The following is a 22,838-nucleotide window of genomic DNA, read 5'->3' on the forward strand; positions in this document are numbered from 1 at the left end:
TTTTCAGAAGATGTGACCTCAGGTTTGAAAGTAGTTCGGGTTTCAATGAAGGTTAAGGTTTTAAGGTGGGGTTTCAATGAAGGTTTGACTTTGCAGGTCGGGTCCCGATTTCGTAACCATGGTTACAAAATTCAGTTAAAAAAACGAATGTGCATACTTTCCGAATGTTCAGGTTTCAAATGAGAGCTAATCTTTCATCTTTATACAAATGAAGTTTTCAGGGGGAAATCTAAAATATGATAGTTAAAAAAAGTCATAATCAAATGACTTTCTGAAAATCTAATGTAGTAAATGTAAGAAAAGTAGAAAAACAAAAGTGGCTATGTTTTCATGTAATATCAGATATAAGGCAGCAGGTGGCGGCAGAGTAAAACGTACAGCAGCAACTAAATGGGAAATATAAAAAAAAAAATTGGGTGTCACGTGATTAAAATACTATTTAATAAGAAAATACGTTATTAAACATTTTTTTTTAAATGTATCAATTTGGATTTTATTGCGGCGGTGCTGTGCATGTGCGCATGCGCGTCATTTCCTCCTCCCATCTGGCGTTTGTCTTTCAATTCCCGCCTCCGCCGGTCTCCCCCCGTCCCTCCCTCCCTCCCCCGCGGTCTGTCCCGGACTGGATTATCTCATCGTCGCACATCCGAGATGTGAGTACAGCATCGATTGAACATTTTCTTTCATCCGTTTTGTTGTTGTTTAGCGTAAAAATCAAACGCTCGAAGTTAACTTGCGTGCCTGTTGAACGTGACGTCATTGGTCCCAAACTGCGCAGAATTTTTGTCTGGTGTTTGCAAACAGAAAGATTTTGTTCCACGAGAATTTTTTTTGGACTGCTCATATTTATTGACGCGTGTGCTGTTGTGTGAATGTTTCTTGTTTTTTTTGTGCGTCTCTACTGTAATCTGTCGAAAGTAACGCAATTGTACTGTCACGTGATGTGGTCTCCCGCTGGTTACAAAAAAAAAGTCAAGCGTCAAATTGTATACCTTCGTTAATATATACAAACAATCGAGAGCGTTTTGACCTGGCTCTCCAGATGACCTTTCCCCCCTGTCCTGTCCTGCACCCCATCACAGGTCTACTCCGGACGCAGCAGCAACCGCGGGAGCCCCCGACTCCGAGGGGGGGCCTCCCGCCGCGGCCCCCAACCTCACCAGCAACCGGCGGCTGCAGCAGACGCAGGCGCAGGTGGACGAGGTCAGAGACGTCTCATAGCATGTTCGCGTGGCTGCAGACATATCGGGATATCAAATGTTTGTTTTTTTTGTTGTGGGTGCGGTTGCAGGTGGTGGACATCATGCGCGTGAACGTGGACAAGGTCCTGGAGCGCGATCAGAAGTTGTCGGAGTTGGACGATCGCGCCGACGCCCTGCAGGCCGGAGCCTCGCAGTTCGAGAGCAGCGCCGCCAAGCTCAAGAACAAGTACTGGTGGAAAAACTGCAAGGTCTGTGGCGTCTTTAATCACAGTTTAAAAAAAATTAAAAAGAGAAGAAGAAAAATGGCAGACAGGCAGACAACGAGGCACTCTAAATCAGCCACGCCAGCTCCGATACACAAATGTTAGCTGTCACGTCAAGTTTTTTGTTTTATCTCGTTGCTCTTCTGCCTACACTGCATGCTGACGTGCACTCGTAGCCAACAATGAGGCACTCTAAAGCAGCCACACTATCACAAGGGATAATGTGTTGCTAGCTAGCTCGCCGGGCCGGGAAGTATATTTCAATCTGTCATTTTGTACTTTTTCCTTAAAGGAGTCAAATGTGCAAAATTTCCTTTTTGACCGTGTCTGTCATGTGTGGAGGCTCCACCCCCACGTCAAGGCCTCCAATCAGGACAGGAGCTGGCGGCTCACATCAGCGCTTGAGTGAGAGCGAGCAGGAAGTCCGAAATCTCACTCGGGATTATTGTGAGGATTAAGCGGACAGCTGTGACGTGATTCCAGCATCGGCACACATACAAACACACAAGATGCAAATAACACAAGAACACACACAGACACACACATTGGACCCCTCTCTCGCCTCTTGTTAATCTCGCACGCCCTTCGCCGCCCCTGCCCATCATCCCAACTGGATGTGATGTCACAGAGTTGCACGTGTTATTTTGAGATCATGTCAAATAGTTCCATGATCTAAAAATAGCCACCATCATTAATTTCAATCATTTTGGAAGCGTCTTATATGAACGTGATTGTGGAGGCCAAAGTCAGTCAGAGTCTTGCTGCGGCGCCATCTGGTGGCATCTATCGGCAATTGCAAGGGTTGTACAGCTTTTTTCAACTTGCCTTTACTGTCGTTAAACCATAACGTAGCACATTCTCATGAAAGAAGAGATGTAGTCGCACCCTTGTGACAATCGTGAAGTGCGAGCGCCGTGTTGTGTATTTGTTGCAGATGATGATCATCATGGCGGTGGTGGGCGTCATCTTGTTTGGCGTCATCTTCTGTGAGTCTTTCGCTTGATTTACATCACGCTTTGCTGGCTGCAGAGTGCACCTGGAGGCGTGGCTCAATGTGGGGTGGTCTTAAATGTTTGTCTCCACCCACACGGATTGTCCACCTCTTAAGTGATTTCGTTTTTGTTTGTTTTTACTGAACCGTTTCCTTGGCAACTTTAATGAAGATGGCACACTTATTGTTTTATCACTTTATTGAACAACAAACATTACAAACTCAAACCCAAAAATACTAACCTCAACCATCCATCTGAGTGCGTCATCTGCTGGGGATGCGTGGTACTGCACCCATCCTACTCATTTCTACGTGGATGACATTTATGGATACAACTTTTGAACCCAATGCCGTAGCGTAGACACTCAGAATCAACGTCGACTCCGCCCATTCCCACGGCCCCTGAACATGTTGGATGTGCTTCCGTGGGTCTACGACCCTCCGTTCACAAAGAATGGACATCAAAATGGCCGTTTGGACCATTTCCGACAAACCGTTTAATGACTGAGGTTTGAGTGTTTGTCATTTTTTGATGCTCCATAAAGTTTTTAAAATAAATAAATGGGACGTTATAAGATGGCGCATCATTACATTTGCAAATTTTGTTTGAAAAAACCCGTTAAAACCATTTTGTTAAAAAAAAAGAAAAATCAGGGGGGGTCTAATGTTTAAATCCATGTTGAGCCACGCCTCCAACTGCGGTCTGCAGCCTTTGCGACTCATTTGTGGGCACCTGTTGAATGTAACTAATAAAGTAACTTGTTACTTTTAAAATGAAGTCATTAGCAACTTAACTAATTTAATGTTAAAGTCAAGTAATTTGTGAAGTAACTGAGTACCTTTTTCAAGGTCATTGTGGCAACACTGATTGTGACGAGGTCCCAATTGTGACGTGAGACTGACTAATGACTTTTTGCACTTTGTACTCTGCGTCCTCAGTGTACTTCTTCTACTGACCCACCCGAACCCTGAGCCCTCCTCGGCGTCCCGCTCACTTGCCCTTCACCGACGTCTTCCTCGCAAACTACCCCCGTGCGTGAGGCAATGGCTGATGGGTAACATTTGGCCAAGGAGGCGTGCTGATGTGGAAATACTCCAGCTGCAAATTTGTGATTGTAAGACTTTGTGCTAACCGCGTGACCTCAATGTTTGTGTGTGCCCTCCCTAAAGAAACAACACATTTGTACGGATATGATGGAAAATTGACTTTTTGATGTTTGTGTATTTGTGGGGTGCCTGCCCAAAATTAAACAACCAAGTTAATCTTGAGTCATCTGCCTATTTCTGAAAGGGAGCAAGCCCATCTGATTTGGGCCAAATTGTGACATCACAGTGGGGCTAATTAACATAATCGCCCTCTCCACGTCTTGTTCCTCAGCCAACCTGAACCTGTTTCAAAGCCTAAATCTGTCAAAGCCAAAAGGTAAGCAGAGCTGCTGTGTTAGCTCAGCTCATCTTAGCTACTGATAACATTGTTTTAAAACATTTTTTTAATGCACTTGTTTAGTCACAACCGTGCCACTGTCATTTCTCAAGGAGAACAGCTAGCAAGGCTTGATACAAAAAAACAGGAGTTCATTCCCTCAAAGAAATTGAATTTGTACAAACAGCGTAATCGCTGTTTTCGAGTATCCCTGCACTTTCACTCCATTGCCACTCCAGTCCAGATGGTGGCGGTAAAGCGCTGTTAAGGTACGTTGTCTTCTTGAAGGAGCATCAGCAGCAGGAGAAGAAGAAGAATACGAAAAAGAAGGCGGGCTTGTGAGTGGTCGTGCTTGTTCGTCTTCTGGTTTCCTGGTGCTTTCGTTTACGTGCCGCTCGCATCTTGTAGGGTCAGTAGTTTAGCTCACGAGCTAACCTAGCGAGTATTAGTCCGGCCGCGACAGGTGTTAAAGTTTCGGGTCAAGTGCAATTACTGGGGAGAGAAAGAAGCTGTTCAGTCAACGACTAAACGTCGCAGTTGGAGAAACGTTTGGGCTTTTCTACCAACAGCAACTGTCGTAAAGCAAAGAAAGCGAGCAGCAACGCAAAATGCTCGACGCTTTAAAGACTAACTTTGAGGCACACTGCGCAGGTTTGTATTTCTTCAAGATATCCTTAAACTTAACACGTTTTGCTCGTTTATTCCCTTCTGCATTTACTTTATTTCTTTTACTCAACAAGCTGTGAACGCTTTTTCACCCCAGAAAGTCTTTTTGTCAAAATATTTAAAATCCTTCCTAAATTTACAATTTAATTGTTAATCATTTTAGCCTCATAAAATGACTTTCAATGGTCAGCTGAGATACTGAGCTCCTTTCCTCTTTGTAAACAAAGATGACGTGCATGTAAGGCAGAAAGGACGGCAAAGTGAATTCGATGTAGAGTAAACAAGCCGACTATGAACAATCGCGAAAATTACTTAAAAAAATAATGGATACATCTTTAATGAGTGAAGACGTGTTTACACTTTACGTGTTTACACTCGAGAGAAGCTGCGAGGCTACAAGTGTGTGATCATGTACAGACCATACAGCATCGTGATTTCTATTCAGAGTTTTGTATTTTACGAGCAAAATTCTGCCAAGACAAAGAGGACACAAAACATTAATTTACTCTTCTTCTTCCTCCACAAAGACGAGCCAATGGAAGTCACGCCCGTCATTGTCAAGCGGGAAGACAATGACCACGAAGCCCAAGGCCCACGCTTTGGTCACAAGGAGGCACGCTTGGAACTCGGCGAAGCGCGTCACCGCCAGAATCTTCTGCTGCAAGCAGTGCCTGCAGGTCAGAAACCAAAAACAAATACATTGACTGATAGAGGAACAAATAATTGTGGTATTCTATAAAACGTATACACACCCACTGTTGAAATTCCACCAGATCGCGCCAAAGTTATACAAGTTATAAGCAGCAAAGGAAATGGTTACCAAAAATGCAAATAACTTATGAACGTTGTGGTGGAAATGTGGCTAACGACATAGATTGGAAATGTGGACGTAACAAGAATGTATGCTTTGCATTTCTCAAGTTGAAAGCTAACAAACAAGGTGGCGGTCCAAATCAAAACGCGCAAACTTCCATTGCGACATGGCCAACAAAAAAAAAAGCTAATAAACAGAAACGACCACATTCATAATAACACTAGGGATAACAATAAAAGCTGAATGAGACTAGACGGACGCTATATTTGTTTTTTAAGCGCCAAACCAGCCCTTTGCATTTTTTTCGGCAAATACTGCAGATGAGTAAAACCAACAAATGAAAAACTAAGGAAAGGGGCAGATGTTTGCATTTATTGTACCACATAGTGGATGGATAAATCAAGGTTGAGCGCCCTCTCGTGTCCCCTGCTGGTACTGCAAGCATGAGTCTGAGCACTCCAGTTTTCAGGCAGACGCGGAAGAAAAAGGGTTTAAATCGACTTTATTTCAAAGCGGACTCCACTGACAAATGTCTTCCTTGGTCAAGTTTTACATTTACAAGATTTGGCTTACATGTGACTCAACTCACTGTCGTACATTACTGTCAATTATTTGTCATATTTAAAGCCAAAGACACAAATATAAAGCCGCTATCAGATGTGCACCAAAGGCGAGGAGGAGCGAGTCCTTTTGTCTGTCAAGAAGCTGTGGCAAAACAAAAAAGAACATGCATCTGTCGTGTGGCCCTCTATTAGCATCACTTGGCATTACAATAAAAACAACACAATGATTTATTTACAGCTGGAGATGTGGTTCTAATGCAACGCTATCACCATGGCAACACGTTTGAAGGATAACACAGGCATGTCCAAGCTTTTGCTTCTCATCATCACATTTTTTTCCCCCTTTAGTAGAACCGAACCGCCGTTATTCACTGAAAAACTCAACCGCCATCTCGTTGCTTCAACTTGAAGCAACTTGAGTTTCATTTCGACATGTGTAGTGCTTTGACGCCAATAGCGGGGGGTTTACTGTATGCTGCCGTCCACTAAAAAATGGACAATGGTCGTAAACGACTCTCAAGTTATATTTTGCCGCCATCTTGTGGCATTTTGTTGCGGAGGAACTACATTGAGGCAAGTTGAGGAGCTTCATTTTGAACCCTAACCCTAACCCTGCTTTGACGCCCAAAGTGGGGGTTTAGTGTATGCTGCAGGTAGCTAAAAAATGGACAATGAATGGCTCTTGGGCTTTACTTTGGCGCCATCTTGTGGCATTTTGTTGCAGAGGAACTTCATTGAGGCAAGTTGAGGAGTTTCATTTTGACAAGAATAGTGCTTTGACGGCCGTAGTGGGGGTTTACGGCCCACAAGTGGGCCTCTAGTTGTAGTTTGGACACCTCTGATGCAAAGTGCCTCATTTTGTTGGGGGCAAAACAACAACAACAAAAACTCGGAACTATATTTTTAAATCTTCCCGGTCATTAAAAATCCCCAAAGGATTCATCGACAATATTTTGTTACTTGTACAAAACCTTATAAAACGTTTAAAGTGCAGCTAAAACCAGTTATCAGATCAACACGTAATCCTTCACCTCGGTTGGCCGGGCGACAAAGGTGTGTGTGTGTGTGTGTGTGTGTGCGTGTGAGCAGAGAATTAGGCGGGATCATGGGCGCGCACCAGTGTTGCTAAATCCCGCCAATGGGACGTCGGCCATTAGCGCAGTGACACGTTGAGGTAAGGTTTGCGCCAAGCGGACGCCACTTTACCACTTGCGCAATCAGCTCATCCAATTACACTCGCACAACCAAACGCCGATGTTAGGTCTTTGGACAGTGCTGTCCGTAACGCCGTCCCGTCTCAAATATCGCTGCAATCTCATTGTGCAAACTGTGCCGCTTGACCAAAGTTTGGGATGCGAGTTCATTTGTGAGGAGCTACATGAGGTTGCGCGGGTGTCCGATTTGGAAGCGTTCCCAAGTGAAGAGTTCCAGGCACGAGGATCCAAGATGGGACCGGCGGGCCTCAGTGGCAGGGGTCAAAGGGGAACTCGGCCAGGCCGCCGTGGAGCTCCACGCCTTCCTCCTCCCACGACGCCACGTCGCCCGGCAGGCGGGCCCCGCACGACGCCTGCCCGTAGATCTCGGACGCCGTCAGCACTCGCGACCACACGTGCACGTCCGAAAGTTCGCCCGTGAACGACTGCGTCACGTCGAAGCGGCCGCCCACCGTGTCCTGCGCAAAAAGCAAAACAATACACGTCACTCAACTGTCAACTAGCATTTTGTTAACATTTTTATTAGCATTGGTAGCATATTTCATAGAATTTTGTTTACCGGCGTTTCTTATTCTTGTCAACACTGGCTGCATATGTGCCTTTTGTTAGCACGTTTATTAGTCTTATCTTAGCATAATTGTTAGCATTATCTTGGCATATTGTTTTTATTAACGTTTTCGGTATATTTATTAGCATACTTAGTATTTTGTTAACATTAGCATAGTGTTAGCATAATTATCAGCCTTGTAAGCATACAAATATTTATTAGCATTAGTTAGCAAATCAAATAGCCTTGTTATTGTTAGAATATTTAATAGCTTTTTCCCCCCCATGGTCTCATAAACGCTAGCTGCATGCTAATATATTTAGCATATCAGCATTCTTATTTTTTTAACATCACGTTGGTACAACAATTAGCCTTGTGTAAGCATATTAGTATTGCGTTAATCGCCAATGTCAGTGACAACACTGACCACATATTTATGAGCATTTTGTTAGCATACAGTATTTTATTACCATGTTAGTTAGCATTTTAGTTGTATTTTAATAGCATATTTATTATCTTTTTTTTTTTGCACAATTATTCACTTTTTTGGCACATTTATTAGTATATTGTGAGTATCTATATTTTTGTAAGCATGTTTATTAAAACATATCAAATATTTTGTTGGCATATTTGGCCACAAGCACAATGATTATGGCGTTTTTTTGATTCGCAATATATAAGTGAGAGGAAAACGTCTCACCTGCTCTTGTCCCAGAAGAAACATCCCTCCTGGTTTGATGGCGTGCCAGGCCGCCAGGTTCTGACCCGATCCTTTCCTTGCCCCATCCTGGTAGACCTCCCACACGCCGTCACGCGTGGCCCACGTCACGCACACGTGATGCCACTTCCTGTCGCTCACCGTGACGGGCAGCGTCACCGCCTGCCGTAACACAGCACAGTTAGTGCATTAGTTAGCATTTTGTTAGCATGGTAATTAGCATTTTGTCAGCAAATGTATTATTTGGTATAAATTTGAGCATTTTTAGCATACTTGTTCCTATTTTGTTAATATGTTTGTATTTTGTAGCACATTTGTTACTACAACGTTAGCATTTTGTTAGCGTATGTAATAGTATTTTGTTAGCACATTTGGGACAAAAGGGCACACATTTGTGAGCATATACTGTTAACATTTGTTAGCATATTTGCTAGCACTTTTATTCTAACAATATTCGCATATTTAATAGTATTTTGTTAGCAAATTTGAGCATTATATTAGCTTATTTAGCATTTATTTGCGCGTGCGTGTGTGTCGTTAGCCAAGCGTGAGACAAGCATGACTCTCTTGACAAACAATTAGGCCAATCAATTAGGCTTAAACGGATTAATCGCTGCATCTGTTCGTCGGCCGAGCTCTACCGAAGCGATAAACGGTAGGGTGAAAAAAAAATCTAATACCGCACCCGCCTTCCGTTTGGTGAAAAGATGCCGTCACATCTGAGAAGTAAAGATTAGCAAGTTAAACAGAGCCGCGGATTAATCCAAAGATTCAACGTCTTTCGGTTAGATGACCGGATGAGGCTAATTTGCATATCACACCCCCTTCTCAAAAAGATGTATGTTCTCCCTATGATTGTGTGGGGACCAGTCCGTTTATCTAGTTGCACCTTGACTGACAACCAGTTCAATGTTTGTCTGCATGTGCCCTAACATTGAATGGCGACCAGCTATGTCTGCCTGTATTCACCAATATTGGCTGGGGATCAATCCATTGATTGACTCGAGATGCTCTCCAATTGACTGGTGACCAGTCCAGAGTGTACCCTGCCTCTCAACCAAAGTCAACTGGGATAGCATTGAGCTCACCTGTGACCCCTAATGGCCCCATTAGAAAATGACGAGCTGGATGGGACAAACTGAAAGGACTTTGACCTTGTCATTGATCAGCAGCTCCATTGGGTTGGCGCCCCACTCGATGAGCACCAGCTCATTGGCCTGGCCTGGCACAGCGTAGGAGAAGGGCGTCCCCACCCCGGGACCGGCGCCCGCCTTCAGGCGCAAGCAGACGGTGAGGGCGAAGAGCTCGGTCGTCAGGGAGCGCTTCATCCTGGCGTACATGTAATTGGTCCTCATGGGGAAGTCCAGCAGGAAGGCGTTGGAGCTCTTCAGCTTCTTGTGGCCTCCTGCTGACACCGGGGGTTTGTCATAGACGCATGTTGTGAGCCTGTATTTGAATTTAGCGATGAGGTGGACCCCAAGGTTTAACTCTTAGCCCACTTCTTTTTTTGCATATATATATATATATGCATGCATGCAATTTTCTCTGAACATTGTGTTCAACTGACTGACTATGTACAGTGGCTCCTTGACTTAAGATTTGTAAGCCGTGGCTTGGTCGGTCTTTTTTTTTTCTTCTGGTGTTTTGTGTTGCAAGATAGATTACTGTTGAGTGAAGTACAGCAGGAAAAAAATGTAGAAAGTCACCAAACCTGACTTACTCCCCTCAAATAACGACTTAAACTCGTAAGTCAGGGTACCTTGTTATAGATAGCTTCAGAATTGGTCTAATTAAGTTCACCTCTAAATGTTATAGGGCAAATATGTTTATCCTGGGATGTCATCAGAAATTCCGATGTGACGAACATTTTGTGAGGAGTGCATGTGTAATGTAAACATGCTAACCGTGCTCAGAGTGGCCGTGGTGCAACTGGCTGAGGATGGATTCCAGTTTGCCGTGTCCGCCATTACGTGCACTCGTCTCTTTGCTGCTGAAAGGAAGTCGTCGAGGGAGGTGGTGGTCGTCATGGTGGTCGTCGTGGTCGTCGTGGTGGTCGTCGTGGTGGTCGTCGTGGTGGTCGTCGTGGTGGTCGCCGTGGTGGTCGCCGTGGTGATCTCCGTGGCGATCGCCGTGGCGATGGTCGTCATGGTGATCACTGTGGTGACTGTCGTGGTGGCCATACTGGTCCTTATGATGGTTGGCGTAGCGGCCGGAATGGCGGCCGCTGCTGTGCCAGTCGTGGTGATCGTAGTGAGGATCGTGGTGCCGTGTGTGGTGGTTGAAGTGACGGCTCCCGTGGTGGCTGCTGTGGTGGTTATCGTGGCGACTGTTACCATGGCGGTCTTGGTGGTGGTCATCGTGGTGATCAGTGTGGTGGGTGTCACGGTGGTGGTCGTCGTGGTGGTTGTCACGGTGATGGTCGTCGTGGTTGTCACGGTGATGGTCGTCGTGGTGGTCGTCGTGGTGGTCGTCGTGGTGATCATCGTGATGGTCGTCGTGGTGATCATCGTGATGGTCGTCGTGGTGATCATCGTGGTGGTCGTCGTGGTGATCATCGTGATGGTCGTCGTGGTGGTCGTCGTGGTGATCGTCGTGATGGTCCCTGTAGTAACTGCGCAGCTGCTCCTCCAGAGCGTTGATCTTGCGCTGGAGGAGTTCTCGCAAGGAGCTGGAGTAGGAGCTGGAGGAGTTCCGCGCCTGCACACACAAACATTCCAAGTTGAAAAGGAGTTTGCCTCACAGTTTTGAGTTTCTGGTTTTGAATCTATGCTGTATAACATTTGCAATTATAATACTGGTGGATGCACGGCAGTAGTTCTTGTGTAAAGACTTACAGAACCAGTGGTCATGGTTTGACTCTCTTTGCAGATAAAAACAAGTAAAGAATGGCAGCCAGTTTTTAAAGAGATGCTAGGCTACTTCCTGACTACTGTCGATGTGCCCTTGGGCAAAACATTTTTCCTTGATAGCCTGACTTCCTCCCAGATCTCAAAAATACTTTGGGTTATTGAAGACTGAGAGGGTTTGGACATGTTTAGAGGAGAGATAGTGAGTATATTGGCAGAAGGATGCTGAGTTTCCAAATGCCAGGCAGGAGGTCTCGAGGAAGACCAAAGAGGAGGTTTATGGATGTAGTTAAAGGGGACATGAAGGTAGTCAGTGTGAGAGCAGAGGATGCTGAGGACAGGGTTCGATGGAAGCAACTGTTTCGCTGTGGCGACCCGTGAAGGGAAAAAACGAAAGGAAAAGAAGAAGACTTGAGATTGTCCATTGGTGTGAATGGTTGTGCCCTGCGATGGACCAGTCCAGGGTATGCCCCGCATCTCGTCCAAAGTCAGCCGAGATAGGCTCCAGTTCACCCGCAACATAAGTGAGGATAAACAGTTTAGAAAATGGATGGATCTGTTTCCTCTCTCTGGCTTGCCCTCATCTTCCTCACCTGAAAATCCGGCTTTGTTCCCTGCCAGTGTACGCTGCAATTAATAGCCTCGTCAGGCGGGATGAAGCTAATTGGATACGACGCTGGCTCGCGCCCCTCATGGAGGACAGCGACCTGGGCATCTTGTTAGAGGAGCGAGGCAGTGGGGAGTCAATCTTGGCTTGGTTTCAAGTTTGCCCCTCACCTCCAAGCAGATTCTTGACAGTATTGCCTGAGCCCACCTAAGCTGACAGGCAGACTTTCACAAGAAGTCTTTTAAAAGCTTCCCCCCAGGAGCGTCGGAGGAGCTTGGGATGACTGATCTTGGATGGGCAACTAACCTTGAACAATGAATATCCCACTTCTTCACTTTTTTTCAAACGCATCACTGCAACTCATCTATCACCTTGTCGCGAAGATCGCATTATGAGGTTAACAATTTTTTTTTGTCCGGACAAGCAACTGCCCAGAGATCCAGATTGGTTTCACAGCTTCACATGCCCAAGTGTCCTGAAGGTTTGTCAGCTCTGTTTGCTCAGAAACGGCATACTTACCCTTAAGATCGCACACAGAGGCAACATGAATACATACATGAGTATAAACTGTGTCCTGAGGAACAGGAACGTATGGCCTCAATTTTGCTGCAATTGGCTACTTGACTAAAGACAACAGAAGGCCGAGCTCAAGAAACAATTTGTGAAACTCCAAAATCTCTACGGTGGAGGTGTCATGTCTCTCCATGACTTACCTGCAGGTTCTCCAGACGCTCCTTCAGCGTCTGCAGGGTTTTCCCGGTCTGCTCCGGCGAGAAGGAGCCGTGTTTGCCGTGCGAATCCAAGTGATGGGGTTCCGGCCTGTGGCTGCCGTGGGAGAAGTGGTGATCGCTGCCATGATAGGAGGAGCCCTGGTGTGAAGAGTGGCCATCGCGGTGATTGCCATGATGGTCATCGTGGTGGTTGTTGTGGTGGTTGTCGTTATGACCATTGCTATGGTGACCGCCAAAGCCCTCGCACAAGGTGAGCTTGGCCGTAAGCTCCCTGATGGTTTCACGCTGGTCCAGAATGGTCTCCTTCTGTCTGACCAGACTCTCGCGAAGGTGCAAGATGGTGGCTTTGGCCTCATCCGAGATCAGGATTCTGCTATTGTGGCCGTTGGCGTGGCCGTTGGCGTGGCCGTTGGCGTGGCCGTTGGCGTGGCCGTTGGCGCTAGGCCCGTGGGGCACGCTGGGTGGAGAGTAGCAACTGGGGTCTGCTTCTGGGGGGATGGGAATGCAAACAAATTTGGGGCTGGTGCCGTAGTCGTGCTCCACGCCAAGCAAGCTCGCTGACGCTTCAGAGCAAGACAGGAAGTAGCAGATAACTAGTGAGCGTAAGGTGAGGAAGACAACAGAGGTAGCGCTGCCTCGGCGCTTTGCGGACAAAATCTCCGGGCCCAGATGACTGACGTCTCTCGCCATGTTTGACGTGAGTCCAAATGACTCCTTGACCACTGAGCTCAAGGTCTTGCGAGGCTTTATCTTTACGGGGAACGACACCATGGCTCATTTGCGCTGGATTTGGATTTGAAGGATAAAATGTGCCAAAAATGAACTCGCCGCCCCTCACAAAACATCAACATCTGTTCAGGAACAGTCAAACCGGCGCCTCGTGGTCCGGCCTCCTGTGTTGCATGGTGCTTAACACAGATCTTGAGACATCCTTCCGCTGTGCCTGGAATAAACGTTTGGGCCTCGTCCAGCCAGGCGATCGGTTCTTGGCCCAGAGGACGTCCTGTGTTGGGCAGCCAAGATTAATCCATTTAAGTTTGGCCTCCAACCATCGGATCCCAACGCAAGACTCAGCACGATCTCCTGCATGCAGGACACACACAAGACACAGTATTTATGCACAGCTCAAGAAGCGGATGTGATGCTGAAAATCCGAGGACTCGACTGGATTGTGATGGCAGTAAAGTTTGGACTTCCGAGACAATAAGCCGATAAAAATAATAATCCGATAAAACATGCACGTTAATACGGTGATACCTTGACTTGTGATTTTAATTTGTTCCGCGTGACTTTAGGAAGGGCGCGGCCTAGTGCGTCAGGAGCTCTGACTCCACCTCCAGTTGGACATTTTCCACGGCTGCTCCAAGCTCCTTGCAAGTGTTTTCGTATTGCATGACGAACGTTGTTGTTGCAAGCCAGCGACCTCCACTAGTTTTGTACTCTTGCGTCAGGTATCCAAGGTGGTCACGGGACAATGTCAACGATAAGCACAACAAACGCTCGGACCCCTGAGAGCCTTTTAACAAGGTGCTTGCTGCTCGGGTTGCTAATCTGAGCCTCAGGCCCGCTGTCTGATGCACAAAGACAACATTAGCTCGGACTTAGCAGACATGATACTCAGCTGAGGCACGCGGCCTAGCTAGCGCATGAGCAGCGCCTCGCAACTTCATGGATGCTTCTTGTCTTAGTGTTGGATGCGTCCGTCCAAACGTCCAACTGACCATCTGTTTTCTCTACCTTATCCTCACAAAGCTAGCAAATGAGCTGGAGCTCATCCGAGCTGACCCCGGCGGAGAGGCAGGGCTGGTCGCCAGCTAATTACATCCGTCCGTCCGTCCGTCCGTCCGTCCACACCGGCTTTTGCCATTTGTTAGGACTATGGGATGGGCGGGTCTCGGTTTAGATACCAGCCTTATTTTAAGGTATCGGTACTCACGCCGATCTTTTGGCCATTCAATCAGTTGGAATCAGTTGGAATCAGTAACTCAAAATGAGAAATTGGAAGAATCAAACATTGACATTATTTTTTTATGGAAAAATACTGTACTAGGATTTAAAGGTCTTACTTTATAATCATCCGTCATCGCTTTTCCTGTGGGACATTTTATCGTATGGTATCGTTACTTGGTATCAGTGTCTGTGACTAAACAAGAGTTGAGTACTCATTCAGATATCGGTCCATGAAAGTGGTATCAAACATTCTAGTCCCAAACTCGTGACCTGAGTCAGTATTTTTCGACAGTAAATTTCACTTCTATGGTAGGGTAGGGTTAGGGCTTGTTCGATACCACTTATTTTCAGGCCGATACCAATATGAGTGTTCACCCTTTGAATACTCACCGATCCTCAGTACCGATACATCAAATTTTATAATATAATATATAAAATTGAATGTAACCAAATGATTGATACCCGCTATCGCCCATCCAAGTAATCTGCATTCGAAAAATGTGATTGAACGTAAACTTGACACAGGTAGGAGGGGGGCGGGGTCACGTGAAGGTTAACGCCTGTCGGTGGCCTGTCTGACGACATCTTTCGGGGGTCGCGTCGGCTAACGAGATGTAACGAGGAAAACAGTCGACTGAACATGTGCTGCATGCGAACCCTCGCTGACTCCTCGCCCAATCCCTTTAGGGACTCAACACACGTTGTCGTCATGGCGATTTGGGATAAACAAACACATTTCAAACAGTTTATGTTTGTAAAGAAACATCAGAATCATGTTTTCAAAACAAATATTTGAATGGGACCAAAAACGCTGCTTTGGTTTTCAGCTTGAAGTACAAAATATGATCTTAACAACTGCATCAAATGTTTTGTAACATTTAAATGTATGATGTAGGCCTTCAAGGGCCCAATCTTTTATTTTTATTATTATTTTTGAACCAACCAGCATTTACATAATCATTTGTTGCTTTAATTTAGCCCTTCTTTCTAAAAAAAATAAACAATTCAAATGAATTGATTTTTTTCAGGTTCATTTATTATTTGTAAATAGCATAATAAAAAGGAAAAACAATGTGCTTCTGTAGATATTTTTTTCTTTACGTCTGTGGAAACTTTCAATCGTTGAGGTTGATCGTCATTAGAAACGTTTTAATTAAAGCAAATGCTTGAATTAGTCCCGCCCCCGAATTCAGAAAATGACTTGGCAATTAATTATGCTCTTAGGCTGATGTCGTTTGACAGTTTGTTTTTGTTGAATAATCAATTATAATGACACAATGAAATGATTATTAAATACATACAATTAAATAATAATAATAATAAATACATATAAATATATATATATAATTAAATGATTAGTACATAAATGAAATTAAATATGAAATTAAATAACTAAAAAAATCTAATGGGAAATGTAATAATACATATCATAAATTAAATGATCAATTATAATGACAATTTAAAAACTAAATTGAATTACTTCAAAAACATTTCTCTATATTGTACATACATGTTTTAACTTTTTCTTTGAACTTAATCTCCAGCTGTCCCTTTAAAAAAAAAAAGTCCCATAAACGGAAACATTTTCCGAGCTCCCATAAAAGGCAGACTCACATGTTGTCCTCGCGCCGCCAGTAGAATTCGGAGCTTCAACAGCACACAGCAACCAAAAGGCAACTCCAGTCACATCTGCAACGTTTTGTGTTCTGCCGATGTGCCACAAAATGTACTTGAAAGTGCAGACGAGCGATCGTGACGCCTGCTTGCCGCGCTCGCTCGCGGCTCGTCAATCCGTCCTGCCTGACGCTGATCAGCTTGAGGAGGATTGCTGGCCTGAGCGGGATAAATTTATCTCTCGCTCACCTTTGGGCCCGTGTGTGTGTGTGTGTGTGTGTGTGTGTGTGTGTGTGTGTGTGTGTGTGTGTGTGTGTGTGTGTGTGCGTGCGTGTAATATGTGTGTGGGCGCTCGCCCCAAACCGGCTCAGCCTCAACCACGCTGGGAAGAAAACGGCGTCCAGATAGCAGGCAAATTGATTTGTTTTAAATGAAGCTGACGGGCTATGCTAACATGTTTTTGGAATGGGGCCAGAAAAAAAATGATGCTGGCCGATCATGCAAACCACTAGGGCACTGTGCTGAAGTTGTCGTTGTATCGTATTGCTTCATTGTTGACCAAATATAAAGCATTGCCACCTTATCTTTAAGCTTTAACATTAATAACACCTTATCCTTTTGTCTTGAAACGCTTCTGTGAAAACCTCACCCGACCCTCAGTGAAACCCCTAACACTTGTTTGAGACCGTGCTGTTCAGCAGCGCCATCTGGTGGTTGATGAGGGACGAAATTAAACCCCAAATGTTGCTTGGATCAGCTACTAACTAAACACAACTCACACTTATACACACGCACACACACACACACACACATTAGCCTCCTTCACTCCCACTGGGGTCAGCTCTGATGTCATTAACAGGTGGTCGGCAGAAATAGACTTACACGCACACACACACACACACATCCCTACCCCCTCACCCGTACGCATGCACAAAAAGCAGGTCAGCGGCTTGTTAACATCATTGTTGAGCTGCAAGTGTTTACGAGGGAACACAATGAAAGATATGTGTGTAACGTCAACACTTGTGGGGGGGGGGGGGGGGAGCTTGGTGGGACTCCAGTCGCATGACTTAAGACTAAGTTGTCCTTGTACTCCGTGCCCACTTTGTGACATAATTCAGTACTTGCCTGTCATCAGAAAATTGGATTTCGATGAACTTCCTGTTCCATTCTCAAAACCGAGCCAATATCAGAGAAAAGAACGCTAGAAATTAAATTGTACTTTAACTATGACAGCAGGGATCGTGACAATAGCAAGAAAATGCTCCTGTGCTTTCCGTATCATAACTGGCAAAGGCCGCATTAGGAGCTCTGCGGGATCCCGTTTGACAATCCAGTGGCGCCTTTCAAGTCGTTCTATGGCCGCACTTTTCGCTACCCACCCAATCAACGCAAATGAGTTGTCCCAGCGACAGGTCGTACTTAAAAAATGTCCCTTTCCCCTCATATCTTGAAATTTGGCTCTCTTGTATGTCAGATTTTTACTTTCAAGTGGCAGAAAAAAAAATCATCTCAACGTTGGCTCATATCGCAATTCTTTCGCAAGTGGAAGCAAAATTAAAAAAATAATCATCTGAGCAATGGCTTGTATCTCAATTTTTTTTCTCTCAAAAGCATAAAATCAGGCAAATGATGGCGGCACATATCATTTTCATAATCAATTAATCTGTCGCTTATTTTATCAACTAATTGATAAATAAGATAAAAACAACACATTTTTAATTTCTGTGCCGATATTCAAAAACAGGACAAAATGTCTTGTGACTAATGCAAATATTTGCATTACGAATTTGAGATATGACTGACGTGCGACTCGCTTAACTCGAGTCATTGCTCGACTGGCCTTGCTTGTTTTTCCCACAAGTTCAAGTTGACCACTCGCAACTTCCTTGCCACTCGCTCTTGCGTGCGTGCGTGCGTGTTTGTGGGGGTGGCCATAGTGGAGCAGTAGGTGGTCCAGTCTGCGGGTGTGGGGAACGGACACGGTGGCAGCGGCCCCCCGGCTGGCGGCATTCCAGACTGTCAGCTAAGGTCCCCCGAGGCAGCTTTGGGCTGGCCTATATTTGGAGGAAGCGCTGAAGGTATTTTCAGGCTCCCAACATGTCACAGGGTGTTTGTCGCCGTCGCCGTCGCCTGCCACCGCTCTAATCGCTGGCTTCCTCCTGTCGGATGCCGGTGTGCGCGCTTCCACGTCAGGTAAGCGTGCATTCCCGCCAGAAATGGCAAAGAAAAGGGTTTCAACACAGTGGACGTGTGGACTGCATTTTCAGATTCTGGATTCAAATCTGTGTGGCGTTTGCATGTTTGCGTGCCGGAGAAAAGCCACGCTACGACATGTTAGCATGTTAGCTTCAGGGAATACAAATGTGGCAACCAGTCCATACTTACGTTTTGGTAGTATAGAGGTGCTAACGATTAATCGGCAACTAATTAATGATCAAATTAATCAATACGATCATTGTTTGCTAGTCAATAAATCGTTTCGATATTTTTTCATTTAAAATTGTTCAAATGCTCACTTTCAGCTCCTGGACAGTAAATATTCACCGTCTTCCATGAAAGCGGACCGATTTGCTTTGTTTTTGAACCAAAAACAAAACAAAAGCTCTTGTATATTCATTGAAAAACGGACATTTTTTTTCTGTAATTGTAGTTGATTTTAGTTTGTTTTATAAACATAATTAGTTACTTTGTTAAAAAAACAAAAACGTTTATATTTTATTACGTTAGCGAAGCCCCCCCCCCCCCCAATGTAGTCTTTTTCAATGGCTTTGGGGAACTATAAAAACCCTGCCCTCTATTGTGTTTGTGGAACATGACTTTTCCCCCCCTGTTTTGAGCCATCTTGGGGCGGCCATTTTGTTTGTTTGTACTGCTGTCGACTGAAAATGACATCACAGTTGCCTGGAAAACAGCTGAGCCGTGAATCACAGCAAGTGACAAAATGGCTGCCTCCTGAGATGGATCAAAACGGGCACATTTTGCTGCTTCGTTCATATTCCAGAAATGCAATATGAAAAATGACTCCCGATATTGACAAAATGGGACAAATCGCATCCAGACAAAGACCAAGCTAGCATGCTAATGTGCTAAGATTGGCAAGATTGGAACCGCGAATCCCAAAGCTGCGAGGCAGACGCGCTAACCACTCGTCCAACATCCGATTGTTTTTGTGGAGGGGCAAGAAAGGAAGATGGGTCGCCGGCTGCTGAGGAAGCTCCCGAAATAGTGCCCGCCCACCCCGCTTTTCATTTCAGCGCGTGGAGACGTTCCACTCGCATAGCTTCCTCAAATTAGCTCGCGACAAGCCACAGCGACCGCTCGCTTCTTGCCTTTGCTCGTACTAATTGAAACCCCAATTTGAAAGGTGGTTCTTTTTCTTCATCTTCGGGAGCGTTTTGACGCATTCCCGATGGACAAAAGCGACCTCAATTGTGATGATGATTTTTTTTGGTGTGTTTGTCCAGGAAGCATCTCGTGCCGAACCTTTCCCGACCCTTTTGTCCAATCTCAACCTTTTGCCCGAGCTGCCATTTTGCCCTCCCCAAGTCTGCTTTTTGCTCAAGATGTTTTGACGGACACGCGGATGTTTTCCTAAACACGCTTTTTCACATTCTCTCACATAAGTTTTTCTGTTTTATTTTATTTCTTTGTATGTTTTTACATTTTTTTTCCCCCCAGTTGGTGAAAGTTGATTTGTATTCAATTTTTTTCTCGATGATGTGGTCCACCTTCCTGGTGACGGACGAGGAGGGCCGCACGGTAGTCCCGGCCGCCGCCCCCACGGTGGGAGGCGGGGCTCAGGGCGGCGGGGGCGGGGCCGCGGGCCTGGCGGGCCTCATGAGTGGGCGCAGCACCTTCGGCGGCAACAAGCGGCGCAGGACCGGGCACCACGCCATGACCGAGGCGCAGGAAGGAAAGGTGAGTTCAAAGGTCAGGCGGCCGGGACGAACGGAAGGCAGAGAAAGCCTACGAGAACATGGTGATTTTACGTTTGAATGTCATTTGCTCATTTTGAAGAGAGCCATGAGGGTGTGCACACTTATGCAATCACATCATCACAGGTTATTTGCACTGTTGATGTTTTAGGAAAATGTTGACTTTAGCATTAGCACTTCTTTTTTTTGTATGTACTCGCATAAAAAAATATTTGGGTGGTTATTTTATTTTATTTATTGTATTAGGATAATTTCTCCATTTTGATTATTTTTGTAGTTGTATTGTAATTTTTTTGCATAAATGTCAAATGATCTCGCACCATCAAGGCTACTAAATATGATTGTAGATGATGACGGTAAAAAACCGTTTGTGCAGATCAAGCTGGCGTTCTTCGTGGCCATCGTGGGCGTGATCTTGACCGTGCTGGGCGTGGGCACAGAGTTTTGGGTGGAGCTGGCGCCGCCCAAGACTTTCTACGGCAACCAGGTGAGACGCGGGGGGCAATGGTGGGGTTGTGGCGGGGGTCCGGCGGGGGCTGACTTCCTGTGCGGCAGACGTGCCCGGCGATGCACATTGGCCTGTGGAAGGCCTGCACCAAGACGCTGTGGGTGGCCGACATCGATCCTGACAGGGAGAGCTGCGGTCCCGCAGAGCTTCCTGGAGGTACGCAAACTTTCCAACATTTATTTTGGATTTATTTATTTTTATATTTGGAATACTTCTAGATTTAGATTGTTTTGTTTTCCACTTTGTTTTTCTTTATGGGTGTTTTTATAAAAATGTTTTGTTTGGATTATTTTTCGTATTTGGATTTAAAAGTAGAATTATATTGGATTTTGGGGGGGATTATTTGAACATTTTGATTATGCATTAAGCTTTTTTTTATTTTTGTAATCTTTAATGATATTAACAGATTTCTAAAATAATTTTTATTGAGATATTTATGTGGATTTGATTACTATTTAGATATATTTTCAGTTTTTTTGTATTTGATTTTTTAAAATCAAAGTATTTAGGTCAGTTTAATTAGTTGTATTTGGAAAATGTATTTTGATTGTTTGAAATATTTTTGTACGGATTTTTTTCTCATTCAAATAATTAATTTGACCATAATTATTTGTGGTTGATTAATGAATAGTTTTAAAATCAGGCCAGTAAAATTTATATTTATCAAAAAAAAAAAAGTGTAGACAATTTTGTAAATGTGTTTCCTTGTGGTGGTCTTTTTTTTGTTGAGTACGAGTCGTGTGTTCTTGCGTGTTTGCCTTTCAGAGTCCAACTGCACATACTTCAAGTTCTTCACGACGGGCGAGAACACGGTCTTGTTCCACAAGACCACGCACAAAAGTGAGTTTGGGGCCACTTGAAAGCCCCGTTTGAAAGCTGGAGCCAGACCACCAGGGGGCGTACTTTCCCCTGACTAAAAGCTTTCTCACTCGTCAAAGTGAATTTCAGTCATTCGCTGCCATTGACGGCTCAAGACGTCAAAGGTCCATTTGACCGTGGCTGTATTTGAGTGTTGTTACCGTGGCAACCTTTTCAATCAATCCATTTCATTCATTTTTAAGAGAAAACAGATCATATAAAGCAGCATTCAAATTCAAAGTAAAGCAAAAGAATGAAAGGGGACAGAAAGAAGTCAAACTTGTTTTGTCTGGCCCTGATTTTCCAGACTGGACTTGGATGTGATGTTGTTTTCGTGTGCTTGTGTCAGGCCTGAACGTGGCGTCGGCCATGTTGTCGCTCTTCAGCGTGGCCCTGATGGCGATGGGCGCCATTTGCATCAGCATGGCGCTCAGCAAGGAAATCGTCTTCTTCCTCAAGCCCGCCTCCGTCTGCTTCGTCCTCTCCGGTAAGCGCCGCCCGCCCGCCCGCGCCTTTGCCTGCACGCCACGTGGCGCTCGGTCCGGTTTTGCAGCCTGTGCTTTTCCCTCCTCAGGTGTGCTGGTTCTGCTGTCCGTGCTGGTCTTCCAGCAGGCGCTGTGGTCCCTCCTGGCCAGCGACCACTCGGTGCCGCTGCACCACAACTTCTCCTGGTCCGTGTCGTGCCTGTGCTGCGCCGGCGCCATCTTGATTGTGGGCGGGCTCCTCTTCCTGCTGCTGGCGCTGCCCTTCAGCCCCTGGCAGAGGTGCCACAGCGCCTCCAGCTAGTGGCGGGGACGCGCTACTGCACGGCGGGGGCGTTTGTACCGCAGACAAATACTCGGAAAGATGTTTATTCCATATCCGACTAGTGCTGAGTAGTTGAGGTACTAGTGCACTCCTTGTCCTCATGAGTAAAGCAATCCAGTGCACTAGTCAAATGTCAAACTCGTCCAATATGGCGGGCACGTTGATGATGTACGGTAGGCAGCGGGCGTCGCCGTGAGAGGATGCGTGCGCGTCGATACGACGTCTCCGGTTGCGTGCGCGCGCCCAACACGAAGTCTTAAAGCACACAAACAATCCTGCCTCCTTTCACTCGTCAATTCTCTCATTTCAATGTGTGAAATTCGTCCAGTTCAACAATCAGCGAGTGTTGTTTGACTCGCCTCGCGGCTAGCACAAGACTTGTTTGCTAGCGTGTTGCTAACAATTGTGTGATCGAGAGAACATTACTGTCGCTTGTGTGCTCTTATATGAAGTCTTATGTCTAAAATACATGGAGGTACTTTTTCTGTATATCGTATTCGTGTCATCAATCACTTCAGCATTATTTTTGATGTTTATGCGCAAGATGATGCTAAATTTGTCCAAGAAGAACTTTTTCC

At 45.4% G+C, this 22,838-nt stretch overlaps 3 protein-coding genes across 7 annotated transcripts; 2 read left to right on the forward strand and 1 right to left on the reverse strand.

The window, feature by feature from the left end:
- The first annotated feature begins 599 nt into the window (after window positions 1–599).
- vamp1a (vesicle associated membrane protein 1a) lies at window positions 600–3,725 on the forward strand. Its single transcript, XM_086062804.1, has 5 exons — window positions 600–653; window positions 1,083–1,203; window positions 1,292–1,450; window positions 2,400–2,451; window positions 3,396–3,725. Coding segments are annotated over exons 1-5 (351 nt in total). The 5' UTR covers window positions 600–651; the 3' UTR covers window positions 3,413–3,725.
- A 464-nt stretch (window positions 3,726–4,189) lies between these two features.
- LOC147157354 (voltage-dependent calcium channel gamma-6 subunit-like) lies at window positions 4,190–22,749 on the forward strand. 5 transcript variants are annotated; one of them, XM_086063014.1, is made up of 8 exons: window positions 4,190–4,530; window positions 5,073–5,222; window positions 19,831–20,070; window positions 20,464–20,574; window positions 20,643–20,751; window positions 21,361–21,435; window positions 21,803–21,940; window positions 22,028–22,749. In XM_086063014.1, the coding sequence occupies exons 2-8, from the start codon at window positions 5,118–5,120 to the stop codon at window positions 22,237–22,239; spliced, it is 990 nt and encodes a 329-aa protein (XP_085919140.1). In that variant the 5' UTR covers window positions 4,190–4,530; window positions 5,073–5,117; the 3' UTR covers window positions 22,240–22,749. The 5 variants fall into 5 exon arrangements, with proteins under 5 accessions (XP_085919140.1, XP_085919141.1, XP_085919142.1 ...); XM_086063015.1 differs by lacking the exon at window positions 4,190–4,530 and adding an exon at window positions 4,782–4,944; XM_086063016.1 differs by lacking the exon at window positions 4,190–4,530 and having other exon boundaries at window positions 5,091–5,222; window positions 19,617–20,070.
- Window positions 5,845–16,376, reverse strand: LOC147157355 (uncharacterized). Its single transcript, XM_086063012.1, has 6 exons — window positions 16,150–16,376; window positions 12,568–13,668; window positions 10,306–11,098; window positions 9,556–9,806; window positions 8,384–8,563; window positions 5,845–7,594 (listed from the first exon to the last, which is right to left on the reverse strand). Exons 2-6 carry the CDS (start codon window positions 13,354–13,356, stop codon window positions 7,385–7,387), a joined length of 2,223 nt encoding a protein of 740 aa, XP_085919138.1. The 5' UTR covers window positions 13,357–13,668; window positions 16,150–16,376; the 3' UTR covers window positions 5,845–7,384.
- Window positions 22,750–22,838: the final 89 nt, after the last annotated feature.

The sequence above is a fragment of the Leptonotus elevatus genome, chromosome 19 (assembly GCF_054856555.1).
Source record: "Leptonotus elevatus isolate MCC_2025b chromosome 19, RoL_Lele_1.0, whole genome shotgun sequence".
NCBI classification, from domain to species: Eukaryota; Metazoa; Chordata; class Actinopteri; order Syngnathiformes; family Syngnathidae; genus Leptonotus; species Leptonotus elevatus.